The sequence below is a fragment of the Rhineura floridana genome, chromosome 2 (assembly GCF_030035675.1).
Source record: "Rhineura floridana isolate rRhiFlo1 chromosome 2, rRhiFlo1.hap2, whole genome shotgun sequence".
NCBI classification, from domain to species: Eukaryota; Metazoa; Chordata; class Lepidosauria; order Squamata; family Rhineuridae; genus Rhineura; species Rhineura floridana.
The window spans coordinates 183,039,098-183,062,128 of record NC_084481.1 but is presented as its reverse complement, the minus strand read 5'-3'; the positions used below and the strand labels follow the sequence as shown (position 1 = coordinate 183,062,128).

At 45.5% G+C, this 23,031-nt stretch overlaps 2 protein-coding genes across 14 annotated transcripts in view; both read left to right on the top strand.

Moving 5' to 3' along the window:
• Positions 1-23,031, top strand: part of HECTD1 (HECT domain E3 ubiquitin protein ligase 1) — a 136,821-nt gene that overhangs the window by 101,223 nt on the left and 12,567 nt on the right. For 12 of the 13 annotated variants that reach the window (XM_061611580.1, XM_061611568.1, XM_061611570.1 and 9 more), the window contains 7 exons: positions 7,996-8,129; positions 19,721-19,877; positions 20,584-20,806; positions 21,591-21,645; positions 21,873-22,055; positions 22,399-22,609; positions 22,699-22,784. In XM_061611580.1, the coding sequence (XP_061467564.1) occupies positions 7,996-8,129; positions 19,721-19,877; positions 20,584-20,806; positions 21,591-21,645; positions 21,873-22,055; positions 22,399-22,609; positions 22,699-22,784 (1,049 nt within the window). The remainder of the gene's footprint in view (positions 1-7,995; positions 8,130-19,720; positions 19,878-20,583; positions 20,807-21,590; positions 21,646-21,872; positions 22,056-22,398; positions 22,610-22,698; positions 22,785-23,031) is intronic. The other variant, XM_061611577.1, reaches the window with a different exon arrangement.
• On the top strand, positions 9,751-16,440 carry LOC133377457 (uncharacterized). The gene is made up of 2 exons (XM_061611581.1): positions 9,751-12,865; positions 13,625-16,440. The coding sequence occupies exons 1-2, from the start codon at positions 11,299-11,301 to the stop codon at positions 15,853-15,855; spliced, it is 3,798 nt and encodes a 1,265-aa protein (XP_061467565.1). The 5' UTR covers positions 9,751-11,298; the 3' UTR covers positions 15,856-16,440.

Sequence of the window (23,031 nt, the reverse complement as noted above, 5' to 3'; positions counted from 1 at the left end):
GCCGATTCTCTTCGGCTTCGGGAAGTCCGCTAGCTGTCCTGCCTCCTTCACGAAGTCTTTTTCCAGGCTAATTTTTTCAGCCACGATTACCTTCTTAGTCCCGCGGCTGTATTTCTACCGTGGGCGGTTCCATTTTTACAGTTAAAAATTTTTCCCACCTTGCTCATTTCTTCATACAACGGTTGTTGCTGGGCAAAGTATCCGTCACTTTTGTTCGAATTTTCCCGCTCTTTTTACGGGCGCCATTTTAGTGGCCGTTTTTTCCCGTTCCTTTTGAGAACCCACTAGTATTACAAAAGGGGATTTTTTCCTTCACGGGTTGGGGTTTGCAGAGCCCAGGTTCTTGTCAGCTCCCTCTGTGTGATCTGCTCCCTGTTTATGTGCTGCAGATAGGATTTTTACCTCTACATAAGTTCCTTTACCAACCCCATCTCTGAGGCTGACCCTGGCAACCACTCGGTTACTGTGGCTTTCTACAATCACTGCAACTACTGTGCACATGTGACTTTTCATCAAATTTACTAATACTGCCATAACAGTGCACCAGGCCACCTGTTAGTGCGCAAGACAATTGAAAATATACAAAGCTATTTGGACTATACTGTGCAAGTTGTGCAATATCACCTTTCCTCCAAGTGTACATTCTGCCCCATTGTGACAGTGTACCTACCATCAGCCAGTGCATTCTGCCCCAGTCGTGTGCCGTGTACTGTGCATGTTCTAAGACTGTTCATAGCGTACATTCTGCCCCATCGTGGCAGTGTACTTTGCCATCTGCCAGTGCATTCTGCCCCAGTCGTGTGCCGTGTACAGCTACCCTTATTATCTATATGATGGCAGAACAGCCAGAGACAACCCAGGCAACCAAGCCGATACAACAGCCTGTGACAAACCAGATGACCAAGCCTAAACCTCCTAAGGCGGTCAAACATAAGCACTCTAAAGCGGTTGCCAAAACCAACATCTTAGCCACAGCACAATCAAGCGGCCCCGTTATGTCTCTGTTCCAGTGCCAGAGGACTCAAATCATGCACAGTTAACTACTCTCTTTCATTCTCCTGCGGCTTCCTCTGATGAGGAGGACTTTCCTGGATTTCCTGTACAGCCAACGTCCAGCCAACCCAGAGCTTGCTCTTCTTCACTACCTGTGGGGCCGTCTACAGTTCCGCCTATCCAAGAGCAACCATCTACATCTCCGGGACTACAGCTTTCCCACGAGTTCATTACACAACTTCAGGGCATGCTGTCCTTTTTTACACAGAGTCAATCATCTTCACAACCTCCCGCTATCCCTCAACACAGCGGGGTTCAAAGTGTACACAGTGAGACAAACCCATCAGGTTCTCCAGACCCATTTGACGTTACCAGGGGTAGGTTCGTTGATGACGCCTCTTTTGATTCGCGCTGCAAGACCAAGTGGACGAGTGGAGTGACCATTCGGAACCAGAGCCAGAAACCTCCTATCGCCTCTTCGACTCTTCAGATTACCAGCCCCTGGCGCGCAGAGTCTTGAACGCCCTTGGTCTTCAATCCACTCCAACTGCAGCTTCCACTCCCACTTTAAAAGGGGCCAGGGTCTTGAAATCCCCTACGCCAGCTGAAAACTTCCTCCCTGTCCCAGACCCCATCGCTAAACTGGCCAAGGACGAATGGTCCCACCCCTTACAGGCACGCCGATTTAATAACATTGCGGACAGACTTTATCCTTTGGCCCCGGACTTTTCTACCAGACTGGCTGTCCCTAACATCGACGAGCCTATTTCCAGTTTAGTTTCCAGGTCCCTCTTGCCGAGGGAAGGGGACTCTCATCTAAAGGATGCCACTGAACGGAGACTGGACTTTGCTTTACGCAAGACCCATGAGGCCATCGCCTTTTCCATGCGTGCATCCACATCTGCCTCTATTTTCACCAGGGCAGCGATGATGTGGTTAGACGACCTCATCGAGGACCACAATCCAGATCCTGCCTCCCTGCGCAGATCGCTACTAAAACTGCGTAAAACAGCTGCTTTTGTGGCCGACGCCACCTTGGACGCGAATCAACTAGCAGCACGCGCCCTGGCGGCTCAGATCGTTGCCAGACGGACCCTCTGGCTTCGTCACTGGCAGGCTGACTCTACTGCCAGAGTTAATCTTTCATGAGCACCTTATGCAGGCTCATTACTTTTCGGGGAAGAGGCATTAAGGGCAGTGCTTGTCGACCCTAAGGACACTCGAAAGCCTGTCTTGGCCACCGTCAAAAACGTCGAGCGCAGACCCTTTAGGCGTTTCGCTTCATATCGCACGTCTCAGCCCTTTCAGGGAACCCGGCCCGGGGGACGAGGCCGTGACTTCCCAGCATTTGACTTCCGCTCCACCAGAGGAGGCTGGAATAGACGTTTCCCCAGTAGAGGTCAGTACCAGGGCCGCAGAGGCTACTCAACGTCCTCATACAGGGGAGGGTCTCGCCAATGCAGACAATACTAAGGCAATACCAGTTGGGGGCAGATTGATTCTATTTGCCGAACTTTGGCTACCTCTGACTCAGGTCCCATGGATCAGAGACCTCTTTTGTTATGGATATGCAATTGAGTTTTGGGCAATACCTCCAAACAATTTTCATCCTTCCCCTTGTCCCAGGGCACTAGACAGGCGCTGCATCATGCAGACTGCGATACAGCACCTTTTGGACATAGAGGCGATAGAGCCAGTCCCCAATGCAGAGAGGTCGGAAGAGGTGTACTCCCTCCTATTTGCTGTGCCCAAACACGATATCTCATGGAGGGTGGTTTTGAACCTCAAGTTCATTAACCGTTTTGTAAAGTATCGCAGGTTCAAAATGGAATCCCTCCACTCCATTACAGACAGCTGCAAGAAGGTGACTTCCTTGTCTCTATCGACCTAAAGGAAGCGTATCTCCATGTCCCTATTTGCACAGCCCACAGGAAATTCCTTCGTTTTGCCTTTGGCTCCCAGCACTTCCAATATCGAGCAATGCCATTCGGACTCTGCCCCGAGAGTATTTACCAAGGTGCTACTTACCCTAGTGGCTTACCTCAGGCTTCAAGGGGTCCATATCTACCCCTATCTGGACGATCTCCTAATACGCGCAAGGTCTAGGAAGCTTACTCATCGTCATCTAACACTCCCGCTCCATATCTTACAGGCCCACGGCTGGCTAGTCAACTTCGACAAAAGCCATCTACAACCAACCCAACGCCTGCAGCATCTAGGGGCAATGTTAGACACACTGCAAGCGACTATATTCCTGTCCCCAGATCGCATCACCGCTATCACAGACATCGCAAGGTCTCTGATGCACAAATCTTCTGCAGATGTCATGCTTCTAGCCAGAGCTCTCGGAATGTTGGTATGCACCATCCATATTGTGCCATGGGCTCGGGCACATACGCGCCAGCTACAGTGGGCCCTGTTGCCATTCCAACACGACATTGCCAACTCAAACCATCGAGCAATCCCCCTGAGTCCCACACTGCGCTTGTCTTTCCGCTGGTGGACAAGGGTACAACATCTCACCCAAGGCACTCCGTTCAGAGAACCCCACCAGACTGTCATTACCACCGATGCCGGTCTCCTGGGTTGGGGAGCCCACTGCAACTCCCAGTTCGTTCAGGGAGTTTGGAACACAGCAGAACAAACTCAAAACATCAACTGGCTGGAACTAAAGGCTGTCCACTTAGCTCTGCTTCATTTTCAGTCTCTCTTCCACTTGGACCATGTCCTCATTCGAACGGACAACACGTGTGCCAAATCTCATTTAAACAGACAGGGAGGCACCAGGTCCAGACCTCTACAGAGCCTAGCTTCCATCATATTCGACTGGGCAGAACAACATCTGCAATCCCTCAAAGCGACTTATCTAGTCACTAGCTAAAGATCTTGCAGGGACGAAAGGCAAGAATGAACTGGAGAGTGGGAGGGGCCTGACGCCCTAGTCTTGACTTCAGAAACATTCTTGCCTTTGGACGATAGGACGAGCTATAATCCAGCATGATGGCATTCTCCTATGAAAATCACCCTTCAGGTGAGACCAATGGTCCATTCTCAAGTCCAACAGATTCTGTTAGGCAGCTTGGTGAATTTCCTGCAGTGGTCACAGGAATCAGCATTATGGTCTTCTGCAAAGATACTCATGCAACAGTCTGGGCTATTAGAGGCCACACTTTCCTGCCATGGCCATAACACTTCTTAAAAATCTGTTGCATCATATACATGCAGGAAAAGTCTGAGAAGTAATGTGCCTTCCAAACATTATAGTGAAGGTGGAAAGCAGATGTGGGGAACCTTTGGCCCTCCAGATATTTCTGAACTACAACTCCCATCACCCCTGGACATTGGTCATGCTTGCTGGGGTGATGGGAGTTGTAGTTGGCAACATCTGAAGAGCCAAAAGTTTTCCAACCCTGGTTTTAAAGGCCAGGAAAAAAATTATAGCACTAAAATTAAAAAGCTTATTGAGGCCATAATCACAAAGAAAGTTACCTGAGCTGCTGCTTCCATGGTAACAGGAAGAGAACTTAGGTTCTTTCGGCCCTTTAGAGTACATTAAGAAAGTTAGAATTCTAGGGCAGGGATTGGAAGCCTGTATCCCTCCAGATTTTGCTGGATGCAGTAGTAGTTGGCAGAGTCGCACAGGGAGAGCAGCACTGTTTACCTGCCTTCCCAACACTGAGTGTCTGTGCTAGTTCCTGAGAGGGGAAGAGGTGAGGTGCAGGGAGCTCAGTGCAGAAAGGCACAGCATAAGAGTGTTGCATTGGCTCCACCACTGCCTGCACCACAGTGAGCTCCCCATGCCTCGGTCCTCCCCTCTCAGGAGCCAGCAGTGATGCTCAGCATTGGGAAGGTAGGTGAGCAACACTGCCCTGCTTGTTCTGCCCCACCGCCTACTACTGGGCTATAGCTCCTGTTATCCCTGACCATTGGCCAAGCTGGCTGGGACTGCTGGATTCCAACAATAGTTGGAGGGCCAAAGGTTCCCCATCCCTCTTGGAGATGAAATGGTAGGAATGGAGCACCTACTCCACTATCTAGAAAGTCGAGAAAGTTCCTAGCTGTTGTCTATACAGGGATAGTATCTCATTGTGTGACTGCATACATAACTATCTGAAGAACATCAGATGCAGGTAAGTAGTTTCACTCGTCGGAGAGAGTGTTAGTTTTTCCTCTTTTTCTTTGTGTTTTGCCCATGGGCAAAAAAATGAAAGTGATGAGATAAAAAAGGATTTACTGCCATAAAATGTGTAGAATAGTCCACAGAGTGTTTACCCCATGTTGGTGTTGAGTTAAGAGTTTGAAAGGAACAATTTGGGTAGCACTGGAAAGAAAATGGAAAAGTCAAATTAAGTGATTAACTGGGAAGCACTACATTAAGATCCTATACAGTGTGAGAAATTAGTTAATATAGATACTCTACTACACGCTGTATCATTAGAAGCCACTGGGAAATGTTTCATGCCCGTGGCTGTGGGAAGGCACTGTTTCAGGACTCTTGTCATACAAATCCCATGAATAGCATGGAAGACCTTCACATCAGAAACAGCCAGTTCCAGGAGCATCCCGTTGGTTTCTGTGTGACTGAGGGCTATGTTTAAATTATCCTTTTACAGACCAATTAAAGAAATCATGTGGGCATCAGCGAATTAGAACTAGTTTTTAATATGGAAGTGGTTCCTGTTAAATTCATGCACATTTTTTAATGATGCTTTTTGTCTGGTTTTCTAATGCAGTAAACTTTTTATAAAGTTTTCTTATAATTTGCTTTGAGGCTTAGTAGCTATGTTTGAGGTTTAAGTGACTATTTGGGCAGGAGTTTGTCTAAATGGAAAACATTTAAATTAATAAATTATATGGGCCTTCTTAAGCCAGATTTGCACATTATTATTTTTATTTGATAAAATCACCAACTTGTTTTTGCCATATTAGATCTTAATATATTGTTACAATGTCCATAGAGCAGGGATGGGGAATCCATGGCCTTCCATATGTTGTTGGATTCCAACTCCTATCAACCTCAGACAGGATGGTCGTTAGGGGTGGGAGTTGTAGTCCGACATCATCTGGTGCCATCATCATCCCTGCTATAGAGATTTGTTGCAGCAAGATAGATTCTCTAGGGCTTGCTAAGAGTATACCACATGAAACTCGCATGGTAAGGTCATCTCTTTGACATTATCTTATCAAAATGTTCATCATACTAATGGGGAAAAAGGCTGCATTTGAATGTCATGATAAACCAGCTTATCATAGTTTATCAGAAACAAGCTGTATGTGCAGCTGGATCAAACCAGGAAGCTGCATTTCAGCATGGCCTCCCAGGACATCCCTATCCCTGACTATATCTCAGGATCCTGATTATTGCTCCATAAAAAGCCAATATTGCAGAGCTAATGTGAATCTGTGGTTTGTTTGGTTTTTTTCCTTACAAATTCTGGCTTGTTAGGGAGCAACAAACCAGGGTCCCAGGTTCAGATGTCATAGGAAGCCAAGCTTAATTATGACTTCCTGGCTTGTTTGTCCCGTTTGATCAGAGAAGTGGGAAGTGATTGGGCTGTGAACTGAGATAAGCCAGCAACAAACACATCCAATATACGTATCTAGACATGGTCACATTAGCCCATAATGTTTTAAGAAAGATGAAAACCTATAAAATGCAAAAATGTATCTTACAAAAACCTGCTTCATATGTGATAAATCTCCGGTATGAGCATAACATCTGTGTAGAAAACTGCATGTGTACTGTAAACAGAATTGAACCTACAAGTATATGTCCGTGATGCAGGAACCTGCCACTACTAGTTGAAGCTTTCCTCGTGTGTATGGCAACATAGGGCAATATTCAGCTCCCACATCCTGTAAGCTCACAGATTTCCACTTGTGCAACAGGACTTCCCCCACTCATCCTCCATACGAGCCGAAATCTACTCCAAAGTGTTGGAGAAACCCCAGAATAGATTTAGGAGGGACATGGGGAGGAACAGAAGAGGAGAACATTCTGTTCACAAGTGCAAATCCTTGCATTGAGTAATGAGAGACTTAGTGCTACTGTGGATTTCATCCACAGACATGTGCATTTGTTACATATGACCCACATTATGACATATGACACATGTAATGCCTGCAGTTTTGATCATGGAAGGATAAGAGTTTGTTCACTTTGGAGGCAATTTTCAGTCCCATTAAAGACAAAGCAATGTACATCTACCTATGCGGTAATAGTTTGGGGCAAGGCAAGAAAGGAATTAGAAAATTTCCTATACAGGCAAAAATTATCATATCCACATATGTAGTCAAGCACCATATATACAAATCTTAGCTCTAGGAAAGTCAGAAAATACACACAAATTCCTTGGGTTTGATCAAAAGCGTTGTGAATGAAAGGAATGAAAATCTCTCCCTGAAAGGCAAGCTATGTACCAGTATTTTTAGCTGCCATTGTGGAACTTGAAATACTACTATTTGAGGGGTTTGTGTGGTTTTCCTTCCTTTATTATTTGGCATATAGGGCTATATCTGCATGCCATTTATATTTGAACAGGTTCATTAATTTCAGTGGTAATTTACTCAGTACTCTACAGCAGTGAAAGTGCAGTACAATTTCCTAGTATTAAAAGGACATTTGTAAATTTGTGAAAATATAATGAAATAATGAAAGGAAATTTTATGAAATGCCTATTGTAAATATTTGGCAAAACAGTTAACTTGCTGTTCTTCATTTCCACTAATTGTATGTATTTAAAATGGAATCAATTTGTCTGAATATTTTACATTAATCTAAATAGCTTCTTATTCTTTTTCAGGTTGTTTTCTGAAGTGCTTTTTCTCTTTTCAGCTTCCTATTATCATAATTCCTTAAATAGGTTTCTGCTCTGCTGCCTTGAACCTCTTTTTCCTGATCCTGCTTTGAATTTATAGAATGAAATCATCCTTCATCTTTGCTGCCCCCCCCCCGGTTTTAAAGGAGTTCTTAGTGTGTGTTTTTTTGTGTGTTCTGTGTAGATTTTCTTGATAGCTGTCGGGCCAGTACTCTGTTAGCAGAGTTAGATGATGATGAAGATCTGCCTGAACCCGATGAGGAAGATGATGAAAATGAAGATGACAATCAAGAAGATCAAGAATATGAGGAAGTTATGGTACAGTGTATATCTCTTCGTACAGTGTATATCTCTTCTTACAGTATAGTCTGATCTACAGTTATTTGGGGACCAGATCAAAAACTTTTCTAATCTCCTGAACTTGTAGAATAGTACAAGTTGCTCATCATAGACCAGTTTTGTCAATTTATAGATCTTCTCCATTTTTAGAGTAGTTTTTTCAACTGCCTTGTCATTGTCGTCATTCCAGTGTCTTGTTACAAATACACTACTTTGTTTACACATCAAAGTGTAGCAGATTTTATTGCTAATTTAATTAGGTTAACAGGTAAGTCTACACTGTTTCTTCATCTTTCCATTTCAGTGGAGCACTGAAAGAAATCCCTAAATCACAGATTATGTAATATATCATCTGCAAGGGTGGGGGACCTATTAAGATGGTCCGCCCCTGGAGGCTGCTGGATCCTGATGGCTTTCAAAAAGCTCTGGGGAGTTTTCCGGCTGATAAGGCTGGCGCTCATGTCGACACCCTGGTCGATCTGTGGAATGCGGAAATGACCCGGGCAGCTGACATGATCGCTCCTGTGCGCCCTCTCCTTTGTAGAGTTCATACAGCTCCGTGGTATACGCCGGAGCTGAGGGCAATGAAACAATATAGAAGACGGCTTGAGTGCAGATGGAGGCGGATTCCTGACGAATGCAACTTTGCACTGGTGAGTGCTTATAATAAGACGTATTTTGGGGCAGTGCGGGCAGCAAAGAAACAACATATCACTGCCTCTATTCAATCTTCTATTTCCCGTCCGGCGGAGCTTTTTCAGACTGTCAAAGGGCTCTTACATTCTGGCCCTAAGGACGTGATTGAATCTTCTAAAGCTCGCTGTGACGAATTTGCCAAGCACTTCCAGAATAAAATCTCTTGCATCCGTCAGGACTTGGACTCCAATGTTATGGCAGTGGAATCAAATGAGGTCTCCGGAGCACAGTCTGGTCATATTTTGTTGGATGAGTTTCAATTGGTGCAGCTTGAGGACGTTGACAAGGTGCTTGGACAGGTGCGTGCAACCACTTCTGTGTTAGATCCTTGCCCCTCTTGGCTAATAAAAGCTAGCAGGGATGGCACTGCCGGCTGGGCCAGGGAAGTGATTAATGCCTCACTATGTGAGGGAGTGGTCCCGAACTGCCTTAAGGCGGCGGTGGTGAGACCACTTTTGAAGAACATAACATAAGAACATAAGAAGAGCCTGCTGGATCAGGCCAGTGGCCCATCTAGTCCAGCATCCTGTTCTCACAGTAGCCAACCAGGTGCCTGGGGGAAGCCCGGAAGCAGGACCCGAGTGCAAGAACACTCTCCCCTCCTGAGGCTTCCGGCAACTGATTTTCAGAAGCATGCTGCCTCTGACTAGCGTGGCAGAGCACAGCCATCATGGCTAGTAGCCATTGATAGCCCTGTCCTCCATGAATTTGTCTAATCTTCTTTTAAAGCCGTCCAAGCTGGTGGCCATTACTGCATCTTGTGGGAGCAAATTCCATAGTTTAACTATGCGCTGAGTAAAGAAGTACTTCCTTTTGTCTGTCCTGAATCTTCCAACATTCAGCTTCTTTGAATGTCCACGAGTTCTAGTATTATGAGAGAGGGAGAAGAACTTTTCTCTATCCACTTTCTCAATGCCATGCATAATTTTCCATAGGAAGTGGGCCATCACTGTGGGTAACAGTTCCACCTATCGTGCGAAGGCAAGAATGTTTTTGAAGTCAAGACTAGGGACGTCATGCCCCTCCCACTCTCCAGTTCATTCTTGCCTTCGTACGAACAAGATTGGAATTTCACGTAGCATTTAGCTAAGTCTATCTCTCTTTAAAACCTTTTTTCCGTTTTTTGTGTCTAGCCTACTGAGGATCCCCTCAGAGACCGCGGCTGCGGCTCTCTTCCCCCTTTCCTCAAGGCTATTTAATTTCTTTTATTTCCTTGACTGGGGGCTCCCTCTGAGACCGCGGCTGCGGCTCTCTTTGTTTTGGCAGTTTCAAGCCCCCTCCCCCCCCCGGCTCTGTCGTATCCGTAGCCAGGGGGCTCCCTCAGTGACCGCGGCTGCGGTTCTCTTTTTGATCGCTTTTGATCGCTTGTGAGGGAAGGGGAATCCCCCTCCCTCCCCCCCCGATCGTTACCACGGCTGCGGCTGATCCGATCTCTTGATCGCTTGTGAGGGAAGGGGAATTCCACCCTCCTTCCCCCCCCCGATCGTTGCCGCGGCTGCGGCTGATCCGATCTCAGCGGGAGCTTGCAGCTGCGGCTCCCGCTCTTACTCCTTACCGCAGATCGCCCTCGCTACGTGGCTTAAATCCCACTGCGAAGGGCTTTACAGACCGCTATTGCGGCTCTCTCTGCGGCGGCTGCCGTTTTTTGCCTCTACCTGCCCTTCCAGAGTTTTTCCAGAGCCGCTACTGCGGCTTTCGGCGAGTCCGTGCTGGGCAGCCCTTCTCCCAGTTCGCTTCCGACGGCCGCCATTGCTCCTTCTTCCTCAGCCCCCTTTTGATCGTTTTTTTCCCGCCCGTTTTTCTGGGCGCCATTTTTTGAAATTCAAAATTCCCGCCTTTTTCGTTACCATTTTTTAAGCATCGGATACCTCCCCTGCAGGCTATCTATCTGTATGTTTGTGTATATGTGCTGCTGACAAATTTACACAAGGCTGATTTACACACATTTTTACTGTGGCTGTAATCATAGTGGCTGAATTGTATTATTAAGGCTGGAGCTCCAATCCTAGTGGGCTGGATTGTATTATCAAGGCTGGAGCTTTAATCCTAGTTGCTGGATTACATTATCAAGGCTGGAGTTTTAATCCTAGTGGCTGGATTACATTATCAAGGCTGGAGCTTTAATCCTAGTGGCTGGATTACATTATCAAGGCTGGAGCTTTAATATCAGTGGCTGACTTGTACTAAATCTGATTTACATTACATATCCTGCCCCCTATGGGGCCGTGAACAAGCCAAAAACCCAGCCTACAGCACTAATCTGAGTGTGCCAACTCTAAAACAGCCTATATTATATTAACGTTGATACCTCTGTGCATTCTGCCCCCTCTGTGGCAGTGCATTCGCCATCTGCCAGTGTATCCTACCCCCTCCGTGGTAGTACGCTGTGCCAGTTCGGGTCTTTACATCCTGCCCCCTCCGTGGCAGTGTACTGCACCCAGGTTCATATAAGATGGCAGAACAGCCAGGCATGTCACCATCAACACACATGGTGCCAGATCAGCCAGACATGCCACAATCAGCCAAGCCACAACATACTAACACGTCTAAGACCAGACATGCCAAAGCACTGTCTAAGACAAAACATCTTTCCAGCCATAGTAAACCAAAGCGCCCTCGTTATGTCTCTGTGCCAACAACCACCACAGCACAGACACACATAAGTGATATTTTCCATTCTCCTGCTCCTGCCTCTGACGAGGAAGAGTTTGTTGGCTTTCCCCCTCACGGTTCGCCTAACGAACCTACCTCTGGCTTACCGCCTCAGACATCTGTTCCAATAGCCCACCAGGCACATACATCTCACACATCTGGTCTGCAGCTGTCTCCTGATTTCCTCTCCCAACTCCAAGCCATGCTGGCTTATTTCACACAAATGCAGTCACTACCACAGGTTCCTGCCAGACCCCCACTCAACATGGACCAACGCGCGTTCCATGTTGCTCATCCTTCCTGCTCGCCAGATCCCTTCGATTTAGCCAGAGGCAGATGTACGGACGAAGCCTCGTATGCGGAGGAGTTAACTTTCACTGACCATGTTGAAGGAGACGACTGGAGCGACTATTCAGATCATGAGGAGGATACATCGTATCGCTTGTTCAATACCTCAGATTACCAACCGCTCGCACGTAGGGTACTTCATACCCTTGGTCTCCAGACTGCGCCCTCAACTTCGTCCGCTCCAACTCTCAAAGGGGCCAAGGTCCTCAAATCCCCTGCACCTACTGAACACTACATCCCGGTGCCGGACCCAATTGCCAAATTAGCTTCCGAAGAATGGGCCCACCCGCTCAAAGCTCGACGCTTCAAGAACATGGCTGACAGACTTTACGCCCTAGCCCCAGACTTCGCCACCAAGTTAGATGTCCCTGGCATAGATGAACCGATCGCTCGCCTCGTTTCACGATCTATCTTGCCCAGGAAAGGGGAATCCCACCTAAAAGATACTACTGAACGTCGAATAGACTTCGCCCTCCGCAAGAACCACGAGGCCACTGCCCTAGCCATGCGTGCCTCTGCCTCAGCCTCCATCTTCTCCAGAGCATCTATGATGTGGCTGGATGACCTTCTAGAGGACGATAACCCTGATCCTGTCGCCTTCAAAAGAGCACTATTGAAGTTACGTAAGACAGCAGCCTTTGTGGCCGATGCCACTTTGGATGCCACCCAATTAGGGGCACGAGCCATGACGACTCAAATAGTCGCTCGTCGCACCCTCTGGCTTCGCCACTGGCAAGCTGATTCAGCGGCTAGATTGAACCTGTCCAAGGCTCCTTACTCCGGATCTCTACTCTTCGGCGAGGAAGCTCTAAAGGCAGTTCTGGTTGATCCAAAAGACGCCCACAAACCGGTTCTAGCCACAATCAAGAACATCGACCACAGGCCCCTCAGGCGATTTCCCTCCTTTCGTTCTAACCAGCCCTTTCGAGGAACGCGACCAGGAGGACGAGGCCGCGATTTCAGACCCTATGATTCCAACGCATTCAGGGGCTCCTGGAACCGACGCCCCCAGGGCAGAGGTCAGTACCAAGGGCGCAGGGGCAACTCATCGTCCTCATATAGGGGAGGTCCTCGCCTACACAAGTAGTATTAACGCCATCCCCATAGGTGGCAGATTACTTAATTTTGGAGATCGATGGCTGCGCCTTACTACGGTCCCCTGGATCAGGGACCTCTTCACTTATGGCTATACCATAGAGTTCTGGGCAACCCCGTCAGACAGATTCCACCCGTCTCCTTGCCCAAGGGCACCAGCCAGGCACAACATCATGCAGACAGCTATACATCACCTCTTGCACATAGCGGCAATAGAGCCAGTTCCCACAACTGAGAGATCGGAAGGGGTGTACTCCCTCCTATTTGGTGTGCCAAAACGAGATTTATCTTGGAGGGCGGTATTGGACCTCAAGTTTATCAACCGTTTTGTAACATACCGCAGGTTCAAAATGGAATCTCTCCATTCCATTACCGAGAGTCTGCATGAAGGAGACTTCCTGGCTTCTATCGACCTTAAGGAAGCGTATCTCCACGTACCCATTTGCATAGCCCACAGAAAGTTTCTTCGGTTTGCCTTTGGCCACCAACATTTTCAATACAGAGCGATGCCATTTGGCCTCTCCTCTGCTCCAAGAGTATTTTCCAAGGTGCTACTCATCCTAGTAGCTTACCTTCGGACCCAAGGGGTTCATATCTACCCATATTTGGACGATCTGCTTATACGGGCCAAATCTGAAGAGCTGGCTCATCATCATTTAATGATCACCCTCAATGTTTTGCAGACCTACGGCTGGCTGGTCAACTTCGACAAAAGCCATCTCCAACCAACCCAACGCCTACTACATCTTGGGGCAATGTTGGACACCCTGCAGGCAATGGTCTTCCTGTCTCCAGATCGCATCACTGCCATCACAAGCATCGCAAGGTCCCTGATGCAACAAACATCCGCAGACGTCATGCTTCTCGCCAGAGCGCTCGGGATGTTTATCTCCACAATCCACATTGTACCCTGGGCTCGAGCTCACACTCGGCCCCTTCAGTGGACTCTGTTGCCTTTTCAAAAAGACATTGCCAGCTCCAACCATCGCAAAGTTCGTTTGAGCCCCGCTCTGCGCCTCTCCTTCCGCTGGTGGACCAAGGTTCAACACCTCTCCAAGGGCACGTCGTTCAGAGAACCCCGCAGAACCGTCGTGACCACAGACGCCAGCCTCATAGGTTGGGGAGCCCACTGCAACTCCCAGTATGTTCAGGGGGTTTGGCCCAACGCAGAGCGAGCTCGAAGCATCAACTGGCTGGAACTAAAGGCTGTCCACTTGGCTCTATGTCATTTTCAGTCTCTGTTCCCTTTGCATCATGTGCTCATTCGAACAGACAACACGTGTGTAAAATCACATTTGAACAGACAAGGGGGCACCAGGTCTCGTCCTCTGCAGGACTTAGCCTCCCTCATCTTTGTCTGGGCAGAACAACATCTACAATCCCTGAAAGCAGAGCACCTCAAAGGGATTTTGAATGTGACAGCAGACTGGCTCAGCAGACAACAGGTCTTCCCGGGAGAATGGAAACTTCATCCAGCCATTTTCCATCGTCTCCACTGTCGGTTCGGCGCCCTTTCAGTCGACCTGTTTGCTTCCAGTCACAATTGCCAGCTTCCCAGGTACTTTGCCCGATACCTGGACTCAACAGCAGAAGCAGTGGATGCTCTGACAACACCGTGGCCAGACGGTCTATTGTACGCCTTTCCTCCCATACCATTGTTAGCCAAAACCTTGAGGAAGGCGCGAACCGAAAGGGCACAGCTGGTTCTGATAGCACCATTTTGGCCACGCCGTCCGTGGTTCTCAGATCTTCTGGCAATGTCAATGATGGACCCTTGGACACTTCCAGTAACGCCAGACCTCTTATCCCAGGGTCCAGTACTGCACCAGGACCCTACTTGGCTCAATCTAACAGCGTGGCGTTTGAACGGAGACACTTGAGGTCAGCTGGACTGTCTGACGCTGTGATTGATATTATTTTGGCCTCGAGAAGACCATCTACCACTCGCATTTATCAACATACCTGGGTGGCTTTCTCCAAGTGGTGTCAGTCCCACCACCACGATCCATCCCAGGCCAATGTGCACCAGGTGCTCCAATTTCTCCATAGTGGCTTTATGATGGGACTTCGACCCAACACTCTACGTCGACATGCGTCTACTCTGTCATCCATTCTCTCAGTGTCCTCTCCTGGAGATCATATTTCCTCACATCCGTTCATCAAACGTTTTTTGAGGGGAGTCGCCCTACGCTCTCCGGCTGTTGTCCATCGGTTCCCCTCATGGAGTTTGCCGAAAGTTCTGCAGGCTTTGCAACGCCCTCCGTTTGAACCCATCAGAACTGTGCCCCTACGTATTCTGTCCTTCAAGGTCCTGTTTCTGATTGCAATCACATCTGCCAGACGCGTTTCGGAGTTGGGCGCATTGTCTTCCGCTAGACACCTCTGCGTCTTCCATAAGGACTCTGTTCTGCTGAAGACTGACCCTTCCTTTCGTCCCAAGGTCGATTCAGTTTTTCATTGCAACCAGGACATTGTTTTGCCTTCCTTTTGCCCGAATCCTACCCATCCTCTCGAGAAGGCTTGGCATTCGTTGGATGTCCGGAGGGCTCTCAAGACCTACCTGTCTAGGACCCAAGAGATTCGACGAACGGAGTCTCTGTTTGTATCCTTTCATCCAGGGTCTATGGGGCATAAAGTATCCAATCCTACCTTATCCCGTTGGTTAAGGGCATGCATTACCTTAGCATATGAGTCCCTGAAGCTGCCAGTTCCTGCTAGTATAACAGCTCATTCTACTAGGTCAGCTGCCACTTCGGCTGCTTTTGCTACTAATGCTCCTGTTGCCGATATATGTAGGGCCGCAGTCTGGTCTTCCCCACACTCGTTTATAAGACATTATAAAATTGATCGTTATGCCTCTGCTGATGCTTCTTTTGGCAGACGAGTGTTGCAACAGGTTCTTAATGAGGATTAACATGTGGGTGGTCCCTCCCTATATGGGTTGCTTTGGTACATCCCACAGTGATGGCCCACTTCCTATGGAAAATGTACCATTGGTCTCACCTGAAAGGTGATTTTCATAGAAAGGGGCCATCACGACCCTCCCAGTTGGAGGATGACTAGTGATTTTATCAATGGGTTATATGTTATTGTTTCCATATTATATTTAAATGTAAGAGTGAAGTCAAGACTTTTAGTTCTGTTATGTTATGTAGTTAGGTTAGAGTCATGTTGTTATGCATGTGACTATTATGTTATTTTCCTGGCGGGCCTGTTGGCCTTGTTCTTGTATTTTTAGATATCTCTTTTAGACTCGCTATGAATGAACTGGAGAGTGGGAGGGGCATGACGTCCCTAGTCTTGACTTCAAAAACATTCTTGCCTTCGCACGATAGGTGGAACTGTTACCCACAGTGATGGCCCCTTCCTATGAAAATCACCTTTCAGGTGAGACCAATGGTACATTTTATACACTTCTATCATATCTCCTCTGACCCGCCTTTTCTCTAAACTAAAAAGTCCCAAATGCTGCAACCTTTCCTTGTAAGGGAGTCGCTCCATCCCCTTGATCATTCTGGTTGCCCTCTTCTGAACCTTTTCCAACTCTATAATATCCTTTTTGAGATGAGGCGACCAGAACTGTACACAGTATTCCAAATGCGGCCGCACCATAGATTTATACAATGGCATTATGATATCGGCTGTTTTATTTTCAATACCTTTCCTAATTATCGCTAGCATGGAATTTGCCTTTTTCACAGCTGCCGCACACTGGGTCGACATTTTCATCGTGCTGTCCACTACAACCCGGAGGTCTCTCTCCTGGTCGGTCACCGCCAGTTCAGACCCCATGAGCGTATATGTGAAATTCAGATTTTTTGCTCCAATATGCATAATTTTACACTTGTTTATATTGAATTGCATTTGCCATTTTTCCACCCATTCACTCAGTTTGGAGAGGTCTTTTTGGAGCTCTTCGCAATCCCTTTTTGTTTTAACAACCCTGAACAATTTAGTATCATCAGCAAACTTGGCCACTTCACTGCTCACTCCTAATTCTAGGTCATTAATGAACAAGTTGAAAAGTACAGGTCCCAATACCGATCCTTGAGGGACTCCACTTTCTACAGCCCTCCATTGGGAGAACTGTCCATTGATTCCTACTCTCTGCTTTCTGCTTCTTAACCAATTTCTTATCCACAAGAGGACCTCTCCTCTTATTCCATGACTGTTAAGCTTCCTCAGAAGCCTTTGGTGAGGTACCTTGTCAAACGCTTTTTGAAAGTCTAAGTACACTATGTCCACTGGATCACCTCTATCTATATGCTTGTTGACACTCTCAAAGAATTCTAATAGGTTACTGAGACAGGACTTTCCCTTGCAGAAGCCATGCTGGCTCTGCTTCAGCAAGGCTTGTTCTTCTGTGTGCTTAGTTAATCTAGCTTTAATCATACTTTCTACCAGTTTTCCAGGGACAGAAGTTAAGCTAACTGGCCTGTAATTTCCGGGATCCCCTCTGGATCCCTTTTTGAAGATTGGCGTTACATTTGCCACTTTCCAGTCCTCAGGCACGGAGGAGGACCCAAGGGACAAGTTACATATTTTAGTTAGCAGATCAGCAATTTCACATTTGAGTTCTTTGAGAACTCTCGGGTGGATGCCATCTGGGCCCGGTGATTTGTCAGTTTTTATATTGTCCATTAAGCTTAGAACTTCCTCTCTCGTTACCACTATTTGTCTCAGGACTTCCCTGGACCCAGATAATTTGAATAACTACAGGCCGGTAGCAAATGTGCCATTCCTGGGCAAGGTTCTGGAGAGGGTGGTTGCATCCCAGCTCCAGGCACTCTTGGATGAGACCGATTATCTGGATCCATTTCAATCGGGTTTCAGGCCCGGTTTTGGCACGGAGACGGCCTTGGTCGCCCTGTATGATGACCTTTGTCGGGAGAAAGACAGAGGGAGTGTAACCCTGTTAGTTCTCCTTGATCTCTCAGCGGCTTTTGATACCATCGACCATGGCATCCTTCTGGGGAGGCTTGCGGATTTGGGAGTTGGAGGTACTGCTTGGCAGTGGTTCCGCTCCTATCTGGCAGGTCGTCTCCAGAAAGTAGTGCTTGGGGAGCACTACTCGGTACCCTGGGTGCTCCAATATGGAGTTCTGCAGGGATCAGTTCTGTCCCCCATGCTCTTTAACATCTATATGAAGCCGCTGGGTGCTGTCATCAGGAGTTTTGGAGTGCGTTCTCATCAGTACGCTGATGATATGCAGCTCTACTTCTCCTTTTCATCTTCTTCAGGTGAGGCCGTCAAGGTGCTAAACCGATGCTTGACCGCGATAATGGACTGGATGAGAGCGAACAAATTGAAGCTCAACCCAGACAAGACTGAGATGCTGTTAGTAAATGGATCCCCTGACCAGATGGATGTTCGACCTGTTCTGGATGAGGTTACACTCCCCCTGAAGGAGCAGGTGCGCAGCTTGGGAGTCCTTCTGGACCCGTCCTTGTCACTTGAGGTGCAGGTGGCCTCGGTGGCACGGAGTGCTTTTTACCAACTTAGGCTGGTAGCCCAGCTACGCCCGTATCTGGACAGGGAACATCTTGCTTCAGTTGTTCATGCTCTGGTAACCTCGAAATTGGACTACTGCAATGCACTCTACGTGGGGCTGCCCCTGAAGACGGTTCGGAAACTGCAGCTTGTGCAGAATGCAGTGGCCAGATTAATAACTGGGACCAAGCGGTTGGAACATGTGACACCGATTCTGGCCTGCCTGCACTGGCTGCCTATATGTTTCCGGGCCCGATTCAAGGTGCTGGTTTTAACCTATAAAGCCTTATACGGCATGGGCCCGCAATACCTGATGGAACGTCTCTCCCGATATGAACCTTCCCGTACACTGCGCTCAACATCAAAGGCCCTCCTCCGGGTGCCTTCTCAGAAAGAAGCCCGGAAGGCGACTACAAGAAAGAGGGCCTTCTCGGTAGTGGCCCCTGAACTATGGAACACCCTTCCTGACGAGGTACGCCTGGCGCCTACATTATTATCCTTTTGGCGCCAGGTGAAAACCTTCCTCTTTGCCCAGGCCTTTTAGAGTTTTAAGTATTTTTAGTATTTTAGTATTTTTAGTATTCAAATATTTAGTATTTTGTATTTAATGCTGTAAAGAGTTAATGTTGTATCTTTTTAATTACTTTTGATTTGTATTTAACATGGGTTTAATTATGTTAATTCTTAGTTTTGTGGATGTTTAAACTGTTGATTTGATGACTAGGTGGTTTTTAAATTGAATGTAAAGTGTTTTTTACTTGATGTACACTGCCCAGAGAGCTTTGCTATAGGCGGTATAAAAATTGAATTAAATAAATAAATAAATAAATAAATATTTGATATCTTCCTTCCCTCTGTTATATTTGTGACAAATTATGAATTCCTGCAGAAAAGCCTTGGATATGGCCCAAGGCTACAAACAGTTCTTTGTTAGTTTTTTTGTTGTTGATAGGCAATTGTATGTTCATATGTGAACTGCATTATAAATATAAATTGTAGATGCCATATACATTTACTTAAAATGCATGAACATAGTTGTCACTTGTTTGGCCAAATCTACAGAGGGAACAGTACAAATTCTCCAATACAGCATCTTCTTGAACAGAAGCAATCCTCAAGTTAAACAGGAGAAATTTGATGCGTAGGTTTTTGAAAGTGCAGATGAGAATCTGCAATGTTCAGCAAGTTACGTATTCAATTTTTATGCATGTGTATTCTGTGTGGGGTTTTTAAAAAGTCAAATGAGTCTTTTCTGTTATTTCTGTGTGACAGTTGTTGTTTCTTAATAGGAAGAAGAAGAGTATGAAACAAAAGGAGGGCGTAGAAGAACATGGGACGATGATTATGTTTTGAAACGTCAGTTTTCTGCTTTAGTACCTGCCTTTGATCCTAGACCCGGTCGTACTAATGTTCAACAAACAACTGATCTTGAAATCCCTCCCCCAGGTATATTCAGAAGCTGTTTGAAAAAACACGTGTGCAAATATACACATGTATGAATATATATTATACATGTATACATACCCTAGCTTGTCAGAGAACCTAAGACAAGAACCAGATTAAAGGAGGAGGGTAAGCAAGGTATCTGATATGTTGAGTGTCAGCTTCAGAAGGGGAGTCAAGGTGTCTGCATTGTCCACTCCTAAAGTCTCCTGGGTTGTTTGGTTGATAAATGTGTATTTCAATTTATGTTATCAGGATGGCTCACGACTAAGGGGATAGAAAACGTAGTACATTTAACTGGTATATTTCTTCTCTACATCTCTGAAACCAACAGCTAGTTTTGGGAGAACACATGAAATATTTACCATTTTCCACAGCTTTCTCCCTTCACAAGCCAAGTTGGGGGGGCACAATCTATTTTCAAAGGGAAGAAGCTGATGGAATGGAATGCTGATTAGAGCAAGTCGTTGGAGCTTAAAGCAAGGGAGATTTGGATAAGTGGTTCAGGGACTGCACAAGGGTAATATGACCGGGCAAAGATAGAATATTGTGCCCCCTGAAATTTCAAAGTACTGTGGATTTATCTTCAGGTAAAGATAAGAATTATGATTGGCTACATTAAATAAGCAACTTGAATGTGAGATGATGAAAGGTGCTGCAGACAACAGAAATTTATTATTCATGTACACTGATTCTTCATTGGTTACAGGAACACCTCATTCAGAACTCCTGGAGGAGGTTGAGTGTACACCATCACCACATTTAGCACTTACCTTGAAAGTTACAGGCCTCGGTACATCTCGCGAAGTTGAGCTACCCCTAACAAACTTCCGATCTACTATCTTTTACTATGTACAAAAATTGCTACAGCTTTCCTGCAACGGCAATGTGAAATCTGATAAACTTAGACGAATTTGGGAGCCAACATACACGTAAGAAATTTAAAATCTTATCAGGTATCTAAAATAGTTTCAGACTGCAGTGCTATGCACAAGTACCTAAGAGCGAACTCCATTGAACACCATAGTTTGCTTCTGAATAAACATGCTTGTTATTTTTCTGGAAGACAACCTATTTAAAACTTAAGAAGAACTGCTTTTAATATCCTGTGAGCGATCTTCCAGGCACTGCTGGTATACCATCTCTTATCTTGTGAATGACAGTTGTGCAGCAGTAGTGTTTGGATGATGGTAGTCTTGCATAATAATCATTGAGGTCATAATTTCTTTTTTCCTGCCTAACGTTTCAAAATTATGGTTCCTACATAATTTTCTACATGGTGACAAACGTGTTGATGGAAAATTTTTTATCATAAGCAATGCTCTCATTACAGTTGCTGTCACTCAATGTAATTGGCCTGTAATTCAAAATGTATTGTTTTTATAGTTTAAATAATTTAAAAACAAGATTCCATAGTTGCTGCACTGGCAATTGAATTATTGGAATGGGTTCTATCAGCCGCTTTGCCAGTCTAGTATTACAAACCATCACTGGCTGACACCATGCTACTCTTGTGTAGCAAGCAGTAAAATGTTCAGCATTATGTTAGCATGCCAAGTGGGTTCCTACTGGTCGGAAGGGTGGGATATAAATTTAATAAATAAGTGTGAGCAGACGTTAATCCAGATAATGTCCCAAGATTCATATTGATTTGGAAAGGGTTTATTCTGTTGTGAAAAGTCAGTACATAAATATCTTTGATCTTTTTATGTTTAGAATTGTATACAGAGAAATGAAGGATTCTGATAAAGAGAAAGAGAGTGGGAAAATGGTGAGATAAATTTTAATATTTATTTATGTTGCTGTAGACAGATTTTTGTGCAGTTTGTGCACTTTTTAAAAAAGCTGCTTTTTAAAAACTACACTAACCTGTTATACAGAACATAGGATAAAGAATGTTTAGTAAATGCATGTTTCTGAAGAAATGTGTGTAGTGCATGTGAAATGTTTCAAACTTTACAACCAGGAAAGACCAACATTTGGTGGTTCCTGTTGTAGGGTTGCTGGTCAGTAGAGCATGTGGAACAGTACCTTGGCACTGATGAATTACCAAAGAATGACTTGATAACCTACCTGCAGAAGAATGCGGATTCAGCCTTTCTGCGCCACTGGAAATTAACCGGCACTAATAAAAGCATTAGGAAAAACAGAAATTGTTCCCAGCTCATAGCTGCATACAAGGTATATGTCTGCATCTAAAAGTATTGATTTGGGGAATCTGTACTTTATTTTGCATCATGTTAGGAATCCTGACAGAGGGATTTGATGTATGACTCATGGAATTACTCTCTGGTTCAATATGTTTATATGTTACTCTCATGTTTTAACTTTGATCAGCTGCAGTTTTTTGTATGCTTTGAATAAACACATTATTATTAATATAGTGCCTAACAATAGTCTACGGGCTGAATAATTTGCATCATGCAAATGATGTTTGCATTTTTTCTCTTAAAGTTCAAAATAACCACATCAAAATTCTAACCTTTATTTTCTGTCCTTATTTTCCTTCGGATAATTTATACAGGATTTTTGTGAGCATGGATCAAAGTCCAGCTTGAGCCAGGGAGCTATTTCCACACTTCAGAACTCAGATATTCTTAGTTCAACAAAAGAACAGCCTCAAGCTAAAGCTGGGAGCGGACAGAATTCCTGTGGAGTAGAAGATGTTCTACAGTTGCTCCGTATTCTGTATATTGTTGCAAGTGATCCTTATTCAACTCGAACTTCTCAAGAAGGTAAGTAGATTATAATACATTTCCCCCTAAAAGCTTCCACAAAGGAAACACATTATTAGTACATTATTATTAATTTCTATTAATTTCAGAAGGAGATGAACAGCCTCAGTTTAATTTCCCACCAGATGAATTCACAAGCAAAAAAATCACTACAAAAATTCTTCAACAGATTGAGGTAATATATCATTTATTCTTGAGAGATTATTTTCAAGGTGTTTTTAGTTTTATGATATTGTAGGTGGTTAAGAAGTCTAAAACATGATATTTAAAGATAGCAGTGAAAAGTATTTGAACTTTTTTTTCATTTACTTTGTTTTAAGTTTTCTTTACATAGATGGCCCCATACCATACCATAGATGGTATCCCTCCCCTGGAATGCCAATTCATTTTTTCCTGCTTCACTTGAGCACTACTGCTTTTGT

What these genes read in the sequence shown, in the direction of transcription:
- LOC133377457 (XM_061611581.1), top strand. Translation starts at nt 11,299, where the DNA reads ATGGCAGAACAGCCAGGCATGTCACCATCAACACACATGGTGCCAGAT. An exon ending in CCGACGCCCCCAGGGCAGAG is followed by an intron (nt 12,866 to 13,624) that starts GTCAGTACCAAG and finishes AATGTTTTGCAG; the next exon opens with ACCTACGGCTGGCTGGTCAA.